General features: G+C 35.7%; 1 protein-coding gene across 1 annotated transcript; it reads right to left on the reverse strand.

Annotated features, from left to right (window-relative positions):
- Positions 1-4,624: 4,624 nt before the first annotated feature.
- On the reverse strand, positions 4,625-5,572 carry LOC114922217 (olfactory receptor 1-like). The gene has a single exon (XM_029282999.1). The coding sequence runs from the start codon at positions 5,570-5,572 to the stop codon at positions 4,625-4,627; it is 948 nt and encodes a 315-aa protein (XP_029138832.1).
- Positions 5,573-12,254: the final 6,682 nt, after the last annotated feature.

Below are 12,254 nucleotides of genomic sequence, written 5' to 3' on the forward strand. Positions count from 1 at the left end.
TCCGTAAGGATTACATTAGAGGGCCGTAAGGAAACTCTCTGGCCACTGCTGCTGCAGATTTTGTGAAATGTATTGAGGGAAATTATGGATAGGGCAGACCCTGTGTCAAGTTCCATCGATAATGGAATTCCCTGCAATTTCACTTTAAGTGTTAGTTTCTTTTTAAGGGGTTTGTGTGTGCCTATTCTTAAAATGTTCCGGCGTGTTGCACAGAACCCTATCCTGTTTTGGCTGGGCACCCTGGTACCTTTCAGATTCAATTCTTCCTTCGGTTGTACCTTCTGTCGACCCAGGCAGACCGCAGCGATGTGGCCCTTCTTCCCGCATGCTCGACAAATGGCAGAATGGAACCGGCATTCTGCTCGCTTGTGGCGTCCACCACATCCAAGGCAACGAAGCTCAGCTGGGCCCTTGTCCTGACGATCCTTGGACTTTCTTCCAGCAGCTTGGTAAAGCTTATCCACCTCTTCTTCAGGATCTTCGTCCGACTCCTCGCACACGTCTTCCTTGTGAATAGTGGCGGTCTCAGGAGTGTTTTTCTTGGTCCGCATGTTCTTGACCGCCCCGCCGGCAGCTTCTTCAGCCGAAACCTCTCGCAGAGCATCTTGGAAGGAAACATCTTCCCTGGCGAACAGTCTCTGCTGCAATTCTGTGTTTCTCAGTCCGCATACAAAGCGATCGTGAAGTCTTTCTTCTAAGTCCTTGAAGTCGCACGGTTTAGCTGCTCTTCTCAAGGCCGCAACGAAGTCTTTTGCTGATTCTCCGATTCGCTGATCTCTCTGTTGAAATGTGTGCCTCCAAGCCATGACTGATTGCTTGGGCTGGAAGTGTTCCTTTAAGGTTTTCTTGAGGTCGGAGTACGATACCGTTTCCAGCGAGTCTGGGGAGATTAAGCTCTCGGCGATCTCAAAGGCGTCTTGCCCACAAACGCACAACAATGTGGCAGCCTTTAAGCCTTCCTCTCGAATCTGGTTTATGCGAAAATACGTCTCAACTCTTGCCACGTAAGATTCCCACCTCTCGGGGTGAGAGACGTCGAATTCTTCTAAACGCCCAACTTTAGCCATGATCGATGGTCAAGTTTCTTCTTCTTCAGCCACACGCACCCTCCAGCGATTTCGTACTGGCAGGATAACGCTGACTTCCACACCGTTTCTTTCCCGGACTTCTTTGGGTGAGTCTTCTAGCTTTTCTTAGCTGTAGAGACTGTATCCCACCTTCGTCGCCAGTGTTAAGTCCTTGGAATAATGGCGCTTGAGACGATTCATCTCCAACAAGTCTTTATTGTTTGCTCCACTCTACGAACAACCAGAGCAGAGGCACGCAGGCCTCTATTTATACCCTCTGATCCCCGGGCAAGTTCAACCAATCATGAGGCGGGCTTTTCCCGCCTTGCGCATGCACACAAGGCTGGCGCCGCTCAGTCTGGTCCCGGGCAGCTTCTGCAAATGCCCGGGACTCTTGCAACGTCCCGAGCCTGCATCCTGCAGGCTCAGGACACAACAAGGATCATATTACCATATGTGGTGGGAATGCCCAAAGACTCGCGAGTATTGGAACAGGACACGAAACTGGTTGAGGGATATATTAACACTGGACTTAGAGTTAAAACCTGAACTCTTCTTGTTGGGAATAACAACAGAAAAATACGACAAGGGAACAATCTACCTGCTGCTACACATCCTGACTGCAGCTAGGCTTGCTTTTGTGCAAAAATGGAAGAGCAAGGAAATTCCCACAGAGGAAGAGTTAATACATAAAATATTAGCATGTGCGGAAATGGACAGGCTCACAATGATATTAAAAGACAAATGTGAATCAATTTATTTTGAAACCTGGGATAAATTTTACCGCTGGAGGAATTTGAAGAGGACGGTTGGGATTAAAGACGAATGTTAAGATAGAAATATATGTTATTTTAGAATAAGTATTGTATATAAAACTTAGATGTATATGTAGAGATGAAGAATTGATTGTAAAATGTGGAATAATCTGATAAGAATGTATATACTGGAATGTCACGTTAAATCCAATGTTTTTTTTTAATTGTATTATAAATAAAATTTGTAAAAAAACAAAAAAAACATGGCCCATCACTAAGCCGCTACCAGCTGAGGCCAAAATTACTAACAAGCACTTCAAAAGCACCGCAGAGGAATTGGGTAAGATCTTATCTTCTTTGTACCCCAAGTATTTTCCTGTAAAAAGCTTCTTGAAATTTCTTCCCCCTGTGAGGAGAGAGGGAAGGGAATGTTTTCCTCCCACCCTTTAAAATGGCAGCCTCTGACTACCTGTGGGAAATAAAGCCTCGAAAATAACAACTAAATAATTGGATTTGTATTTTTTATATATATATTTGGGGACCCCAAAAATTCCTACTTTCATGGGGACTTGCTATTTTATCTACTTGTAAAAAAGATGAAAAATAAGTTATATTGAATAAAAAAACTAGCCTGGGGTTTGAAAAAGACTTTGAATGCTGTCGAGGACATCTTGTGGCGAAACCTGGTACAACATGTGAATATTATTGAAAAAGAGACCTGCTCATAGCCCAGATCTGTCCTTGGTATTATCTAAAAGAGATTAAAAGTTGAGAGAACAGTTTGGCAGTGAAATTGCTTTTTAGGAATTGTGGAGGTGAATACTTACTGACTCTTGCTTAATAAATAGCCTTCACTAAAGGACCATCTATAACCATGTCAGAAATGGAGGAGGACCAGCAACAAATTTCGACCATTATAAACTTATACTTGAAAAAATTATTGAAGCTACTGAGATAATTAAATCTAGACTGAAAGACAAAGGCACCAGCTTAAATCTACAAAGTGATACCCTATTGCAACTAAAGAATTTACAATCCCAAAAACAACAGGAGCGAAACAAATAACACCAAGACAGAGGACCTTAAAGATCAACAAGAAGCGGCCTATTTAAATATTTATTTTTAATCATTTTCTTAAATTTTGTATTGTATTGTATTAGTTGTTTTTAAACTGGCTGTAAGCCGCCCTGAGTCCTCCGGGAGAAGGGCGGGGTATAAATATAATAAAATTCAAAATTCAAAAATTCAAAAACAAGTACAATGTATTGAAATTTCAGATAATCATACCCTGATTGCAACTAACATTAGTAGTTACCCCCTTTTTAAACAGAAACATTGTACTATATATAAGCTTCTATAATTCTATTTTCCCAAGCAATTTGATGTACCACCGATTTACTGTAAAATAAAAGCAACTAACAGGTAAACCCAACAACAAAACTAACTTCAAAACCCTCTATTAACAATCTATAATTGCATTTAATTTGCAAAAAGTCTTCAGTGACTTCAATTTCAGTCTAATCCACTACAGTCATTGTCTCTGGTCCATCCATGATCAAATATCCTTAACTGATTCTTAATAATAAAACTTTTCCTTAAAATTATAACTAGGGTCTTTCAATATTGTTTGTATTGGTTCTTACTGTTGTTAAAAGTTATATATAATTTTATATATACAAATTAATCACCAAGAAGGAAAAGAACAGGCTATGATTAAGTAGAATTCCCCAAACATAAGAAGATAAATTATGTGATACCTGTCTCATTTGCTTTCTCTGCATCCAGCAAACTTATCAGATTTTTACAGTGTACCAGTTAAAATATAACAAAATAAATCATTTATCTGTATGCTCCACTAGATGTTAAAATGACAAATCCCAATTTTATTAAAGGAAGTAGCTTAATCCACACAGAATCCAATGCTTTATCAAAAATCAATCACCATATTTTAGCATCTTTTTTTAGTCAATGAATTAAATTGTTGAAATGATTGGTAGAAAAAGGAAGTCTTCCAGTTTTATTCAATCTATTCAATTTATTTTTGTAGGTTTTGGAAACTTTTGAAAAAATACGAATTTTAAACAATGTTCTATAGATCAATATTTTGTAATATTTGAATGTAATCATGGTCATTAAAATGAGCAAGAAAGTTTAATTTTGTGTTGTTTTTAATCACAGTGGTTATGTGGAAAATTTACAACTTTGTTTCCGTATGATCCATCCCATTCCTCCTTCTCCATTCAAAACTACTGTACTATGTATAAGGTCATAGCTATGCAACAGATAAATTTAGAATTAGAATCAAGGTACAATGATTAATCAAAAGTGAAGATAAAATTACATTCCTGATTAAGTATTTTCTCAATTTATTCATTTTGTTAAAGTGTACTAAGGTTAACATATTGACATTACTATTCTTTATAAAATGGAAAAAGTGAAAAATGTACAGCAGAAATCATTTTCATCACTTCGTCACAGTTGTTACATCCATGACAAGCAAAAAACCAGAGAGATATAGTTGTGGCTGCAAAGACATACAATAACTATTACTAGTTTAGTAAATATGTTCAACATTTTCACCAGTTAAAGATAAGGAATTTCTTTGGACTATCCCTTCATGAATGTTCCATGGAAGTGATGGCAGGGTGGTTGTCTATGAAGGCCATCTTCTAGGAGAGTTGAGGGCTTCCCAGTGCATCTGGTTGGCCACTGGGAAAACAGACTGCTGGACTAGATGGACTGGGACTCTGATCCAGTTGGGCACTATTTCTGTTCTGTTCTTATCTTCTGCCTAGCCCCCCATCAAAAAAAAGTTCTCAAATTATCAACAGTTCGTTTTAAAGCCTGGTGAATTTCTTTATTTCTTAAAGTGTAGATGAGGGGATTGGCCAGAGGAGTCAGTATTGTATAAAAAATGGAGAAGATTTTATTGAGGTGCCTTAGAGTTGGGGTGTCTGGCAATATATAGACAATGATTAAGGTGCCATAAAAAAGACAAACCACCATAAGATGAGATGAACAGGTTGAAAAAGCTTTCCGTCTTCCAATAATAGATTGGATTTTTATGATGCTGCCAATGATACAAATGTAAGAACTGAAGGTCAGGAAAAATGGAGCAACAATAAAAATGAAAGACAAGAGAAGAACAATGAGTTCAAATAAGCTAGGATCACTGCAAGACAGTTTTTTCAATGGACTTAAGTCACAAAAATAATGATCTATGACATTAGGTCCACAGAACGAAAACTGAGCTATCAGAAAGACAATAATGCTATTAGCCATAAAACTATTTATCCATGCTACAGCTATAAGCTGGAAACAAATTTCCTTATTCATTAGAGAAGTATAGAATAAAGGTCTGCATATTGCCAAATAACGGTCATAAGACATTGCTGTAAGAAGAAATGTTTCTACGCCTACACAAGAGCCAAAAAAATAATATTGGAATAGACAGTTTCTCACAGTAATAGTTCTATCTCCACCTAATAAATCAGATAATATTTTTGGTAAGATGGTTGAAGAATAGCAAATCTCCACACAGGACAAATTCCCAAGGAAAAAGTACATTGGGATATGAAGGTGTTGGTTAATTGCAACTAATATAATGATGATGATGTTTCCAATTGATGTCACAAGATAAATCACTAGGAAAAGCAAGAAAAAAAAAGGCTGTAGTTCAACAGGATTCCCTAATCCTAACAATAGGAATTCTGTGATACCTGTCTCATTTTTATTGTCTGTATACAACATTTCTTTTGAGTAATAACTGTTGTACCAAAATTAGAATATAATCAGGACATCATACAATAGTATGCTCCACTAGATAAATTATAATTATGAAACCCAACTTTATTGTAAAAGGCAATCTTAGTCTTCACAGAATTGAACCAGGAACTCTTCTCTCTGTGTTTTGGCTAACAAGTGATATTGCCAAAAGAAGGAAGCATCTTTATATCTGGTTTTATTCAGTGTATGTGCTTGGATCTTGGAAAATATGCCCTGAAAAAATAATGAGAATTACAGTGAACATTGTATTGGTTAGTCTATTGTAATTTTTGAAGACATTTAGAGCCAGCAAAAATTAAACATATAGCAATCATAGTTTAGACCTGTGCCATTTTTTGTGACAATGCTGATGGTAGGAAAGATACTACCCTGTTTCTCTGTGATTATCTGATATGTCTACATCTCTATTCTATAAAATTGTAAAAGATTATACCTGCATAATTATACATTCAGCATTAGAATCAAGGTACAACTAACAATAGTGAAAATGATTTTATGGCAAAGGCTACAGAACTCTGAATAAGATGCTATTTGACCTAATTCAAACAGTGATACTTTCATTTTTCATAATGAAAGTATAATTAGCAAAAATGTTGACAAAAATTTACTTGATTAAACAAGAAACCAGTGATTATGGTGACAAATTCTTTTCCTTCATCATCATATAAATTATCATATTAAAAAAATGCACAAAAATGTAATAGCTGAACCATTAGAGAAGCTAATTTTTGAATAAAATTACATTTTCACACAAAATAAATAACCAATAGAAATCATATTTATGAATGGATGATGATCACCAATTTAAGAAAGAGGAGAAAATTATTAACAGCTGTTAATTATGAAGAGTGTTACTTAATGAAAAAGAAAAGTGTCATACCTTTCCATTTTAGATTCTGGAGAACACAACTGAGGTGGTACTATTGAACTTGATCTGGCATTTAGAGTTCATGTACATCCCTGGCTTGCTGCTTGAAAATATAAAGCAATAGCAATAGTACTTAGATTTATATACTGTTTCACAGTGCTTTACAGCCCCCTCTAAGTGGTTTACAGAGTCAGAATATTGCCCCCAACAATCTGGGTCTTCATTTGAACCAATTTCAGAAAGATGGAAGGCTGAGTTAACCTTGAGCAGGTGAGACTCGAACTGCTATAGTAGCCTGTAGTATTGCATTCTAACCACTGCACCACCATGGCAATCCAACTTGAATCTTCATAAGTTTTTTCCCCATGCTTCTTGAATAAGGATGAAAGAATATTCTTCTTTAGTAAAAATTGGGGGGTGGGGAAAACCTCCATACAATTGAAAGATAAACCCGTTAGAAATCTTCCCTAATGGTGGAAGAACCAAGCAATAAATTTAGAACTAAATTAAAAACTAAATCTTGATATCATTAAAAGTACTTAGCTTTATAGAACATACAGCATTAAAGGGTTCCATTGATCTGAGGAATACACTACTTGACAGAAAACATCTTACAAGGACTGCTGAAATAATGGATACTGAAGGTAGAAGAATCAGTTACAGAATTGATATAATCAATTTCTACATTTTTTTCTGAAGGGTATAAATTAATAAACCTTGATTGAGTGCTTTAGTATTACAAATAGTGACACAACCAGTGACCAAATTCTTTATTGGTAGCAATTAATATGTCCCTGCTATCCTAAATCCACTCAATATTCAATATTCAAAATCTTGGGTTTCTTACTCCATAATTAATCAAGCTCTAAGGAAAGACCTTTGGCATCCTAAATCCTCAGAGATAATAACATATCCTCTGTGAGATAGAGGTGAATCTTAAAGACCTTTTTTCACTGTCTGCTTTTATTTGAATTTAAGGGAGCTCAATACTACAACAATTCACTGAATGGAATCTCCAGAAATATCACAATGTCATCCTCACAATAACAAAGATGTTTTGTTCAGAAGATTTTTTTATCTTTGCCTATTGTCATAAAAAACATAAATATAAGAAGACCATCTCCTTGGCTAGACTTTGGGTCTGTCTTCCTTGATATTTAAGGGAGTCTCATTTCAGCATCAACCTTGCCCCTTTACAGAGTGACTGAGTCAGTTCTTCACACTTTATTGCAATATTTATTTCAATGATTTTGCTGACATGCCTTGATGCTTCGGCTAGTTAATAACCATTTGCAGATAAAACATGGTGAAGACAACCTTTGCAGTAGTAAAACTGTGTGAATACTATTAAGAGTTGCCAAAGAATGTTTGATTCTATTACTGTAAGTAGAGTACTGGTTTGGGTGTGATCTGCTAATCAGGAAGATATTTGCATTTGTATTCAGTTCTTGCAATAGGTTTCATAGTCAACCTCATTGTTTAATTTAGCATAATAATCATTCTTTCTTCCTTTTATTTCGCTTATTAAGTAAGCTGAATTAATTATTCAATTTAAATATGCCTGAACATATGTGCTTCCCATGGCTCTTTTCGTCCTGCCAGGGGACCCAAAATGGGTCCAAAGCCACCCTGAAGAAGTGGCAAAGAAAGAGGGACACCCCAGTGATGGCAGCCATCCCATTCGATCTGGGAATTCTCTCTAACCCGACAGGAGAAAGGCTGGCCCCACCTCAGTAACCAGCCCAAGCTACTTGCAGCCGAAGTCCACAAGTACTCACCAGAACATTGGTGAACACTGTGTTGAAACTAGGTGAGAAATTTGATCTTCTCTCTCCTACTCTATATGCTGAACTTTAGGAAAAGATACCCCAAGAAGCAAAACAGCCTCTGAAAGGGAAAAGGAGGGGGAGCTTAGCCCCACCCTCCCACAGAAGGAAACATCGAATTAAATTATTAAGGGGGCAAGAAACATACTGTTGCTGACATCTAGTGGTGGAAGAGAATATGTAACTTTAGATGCTTTGTTATAAGTATTGGCAGGACGCCCAATCTTTAAAAAGAGCTAAACAAAACATTCTGGGCCAGCCACAATAAGCAAAGACTATAATTGCAAAAAAAAAAACCAAAAAACATAACTGACCTTCCTGGATGATAAACACCTGTTGACTGTGCCTTTAAAGTTGTTTTCAGAGAAAGAATTTTTTTTGAGTTTTAGTTATCATGGAATCTCAGGAACTTGCAAAAAGAACTTGTCAAGAAAAACCAAATACTTCCCAGGAGGAAATACTCAGTATGTTGCAATTAATCCAAATAACAATGGCTCTACACCACAATGAAATTAAAAATACCTTTGATGACATAAATGGACATATTTCTACGTTAACCCCACAACATAAGAATTTTCAGAAAATGAAAGAATCTACCAATGGAAGGGATTATGATTTAACGCAGATGGGGGAAAACATACAAGACGTGACTGAAGCACCGGAACTGCAAAAGATAGTCCATACCCCAGAATCACAAAATAAAGACGAAGATAGGAAGAAAAGCCTGACAAAATGGATCACAGAGATACTAAAAAAAAACTACGACTTGAGACGCAAAAAAAGATAAAAGAAATCAATATCCTACCTGATCTGTCTCTACCATTCTTAACAACATCCACAAGAAAATGGCAAGACTTTTTAACTAAGTGGAATAAATGGATGAGAAAAGCCGTTTGGCGACAGAAAAAGACTAAAATCAGATTCAGGGGATCAGAAGATTGGATCTATCAGAAGCAATTTTTAAAGATTAAGCATTTGTTTGAAATACAATATGGACTACTCAACCAGTAACTATTGAATGGAAGAGAGTTAAAAGATTTTTTTATGATATGAGAAATGTAATTGTTGGGAAGATTATTGTGAGGGAAACAGCTTAGATATTTAACTGTAAAGCAATTTTGAGAAAATCTTAACAGATAAAAATGATTTCAATTTTGTGGGGAAAAAATCTAAATGAGAATGTTGAAAACAGGACATATCATGAGGACTAATTAGAAAAGTTCTATATTACCAATTGGATAAATGTTAGAAAAATGTTTATATTTAATCTCTTTGTTATTAAAATATTAAGAACTGTATTAACCTAATGTTAATATATAAATCTAGTTGGTGACCATAACTCTTGACAAGAATCCTGTTTTCTTGTTATTAGCTTTCCTGTAAAAACATATTACCAATCTAAACATGAAAATATTAATTTCAACAGAATGTTGTTTCTTGTTAATACAACAAGTAGTCATTTCTTTTCTTATGATGATATTTTCTAAAGTTTAATGATCTAGTGTAAGATGAATATATTCTTGATTTATCTGTTTCTTTGAGCAAATTGCATTTGGCCGGATGGTCAAGTCTGTATAACAGACCAAGTGGCTATATACCGTAAATTGAATAAATAATAAATAAATAATTCCCCCAAGCTGGATGTTTATTCAAGGACAGCACTCAAATATTTTTCTAGAGATCAATACAAGAAAAAATCTTCTCTTTTGTTTAATGTGGCCTGAACTGGCTTTACTCAATACATAACTGCATTATTTCTTTTAAAATTATTTACTAAATAAATCCAATGGCTGGGCTCCTATACAAGTCTAAACTACAAACAATGATTTGCAGAGGGTTATGCATAATCCCAACTCCCCAGATCAAATTGAACTAAAATGATACCATGATATAAATTTATAATACTTACTAAAATTTATGAAGCCAACAAATATTTTAGTGAAAAAGAACATTAGGAGAAGCTTACCATCTTTCCAAAATCCATGGAATTGTCTACATTTTATTAGCAGCAAATACTGTTTCATTTTTTGATGTCCCAAAGAATCAATGCTCTCTTTTTTCCTCCCAATTACTGCTCAAGGCAAGCTAGAGCATTTTCTGCTTTCAAATCAAAGTATTTCTAAAATAGCTTTTGATAAACATTTAAAATAATTAACCCTGAGAGATCTGATGCTGCTTTTGTGCTTTTCTGATGCAATTTGATTATGAACCAAAAAGGAGTCTTGGGATTTCTCTATTATTCAGAGCTTGCTAATTCTGAAAAATGGCTGACCCCTTTGCAAAATTATTTGGGCAATTCATCCTGAGAGTCCATTGGGTTACATTTATGTACTAGTAATAAAACCAATCTACATCTTTAATTGCTAGCATTCTGAAAATTTTACTTTATCTCTAATCTCGAGAAAAGGCAGGAACTGCAGACTTTGCATATGCTTCAAAGGTCAGATGGGCTACTTTGAGAGGTATTTTTAGTGATACCTCCAGGTCCTGATTATTAGTTTGCATAACTCCAAACATTATCTCTCATTTTGTTTTCTGTTTCCTAGTTAAAATTTATTAGAAATCCTAGAATGGAGGGATTGGCCTTCATCGGAGCTGACTTCTATCTTCCATCTTCCATCCTGGCTATCAAACCAATTTACATTCCCTTACAACAGGGGTCTTCAAACTTGGCCCTTTTATGACTTGTGGACTTCAACTCCCAGAATTCCTCAGCCAGCGTGCCTGGATGAGGAATTCTGGGAGTTGAAGTCCACAAGTCATAAAAGGGCCAAGTTTGAAGACCCCTGCCTTACAACAATGCTTTGAATCATTCTGTATCCCAGGTGGGACTACAACAAAGCCTTGATGTCTGGAATCTTATTGTCAGTCTGAAATGTTGAAAATCAATCACATGAAAAAAAAGTTACTAAGCTACTACCCCAATACCTCATTATTATATTAGACTAACTAACCTGTGACATCTTGGGACATCGTTACAGATATACATTTAATTAATTAATTAATAAAAATTTTCTTGACTTATTATTTAATTCTTCAACAATGGCAGTGCTTCTAATGTACTTCTTTCCTTGGAAAAGTTCTTTAAAATTCAGGGAGATACTCAGAGATATTTCTGTCTTGAAAATAGCCCATGTAAAGCCCAGTCAAACATTAGCAGTTGATCACAGGAAATGTTTGGCATTACGTCATAAAATAGTTTATGATATTAATAAAAGAGAACATTTATATGTCAGGATTGAACTGTGGATTCTTTGATGCTCTCTGAGCTTTCTTGTTTTCTTTGTCTTGTAGACATTTCATTACTAAATTAGATAACATCTTCAGTGCTAGAAGGGAGTGGGATTTGCTCTCATTTTATTTATATTTTATGATAATTATGTCATAAAATGTTTTATTAAATTTACCAAATGTCAGTTCCACAGGAATTGTAGCTTTACAGTATTTGGGATGGGAAGCTCAGACTTCATTGGCTGATACCACCATCTGATCAGACTAGTGGATGGCGCTGCTATTAAAAACCACCAAGAAGCTTGAGTTAGTGCAAAAAGGCTATTTACCAGTGGCATTCTGTATATTACATTGTTCTGCAAGCTCTACATTCACTACCTATTAGCCTATGAGCACAATTTTAAATTATGGTTTAAACTTGTAGTCTTTTATGACCTTGTGCCAGATTACCACTTTAATTGTGGCAGGAGAAAGAGCTGGTTTGGAGAAGTATGTGGGAAGGCTGAAGCCCAGAGGTATTGTTTTTAGTGTTTTAGTGTTGGTTCCAGGCTTCTGGAATTTTTTTCAATGTAGACATTATCTTCCTTCCAGAAGAAATTGAAGCTAGAGCTTTTCTGGATGGCTTTTGAGGTCTGAGACCATATACTGTATATTGTTTAGGAGGGAGGTTATTATATCTGCAAGAATTTAGATTCTATTATTGTGTGTTCTTATTTTTGTT

The sequence above is a fragment of the Protobothrops mucrosquamatus genome, unplaced genomic scaffold, assembly GCF_001527695.2.
Source record: "Protobothrops mucrosquamatus isolate PMUCROS unplaced genomic scaffold, P.Mucros_1.0 scaffold7, whole genome shotgun sequence".
Classification (NCBI taxonomy): Eukaryota; Metazoa; Chordata; class Lepidosauria; order Squamata; family Viperidae; genus Protobothrops; species Protobothrops mucrosquamatus.

Bases quoted from the DNA above. Each gene is read 5' to 3' on its own strand.
- LOC114922217 (XM_029282999.1), bottom strand. From the start codon at position 5,572: ATGTTGTATACAGACAATAAAAATGAGACAGGTATCACAGAATTCCTA.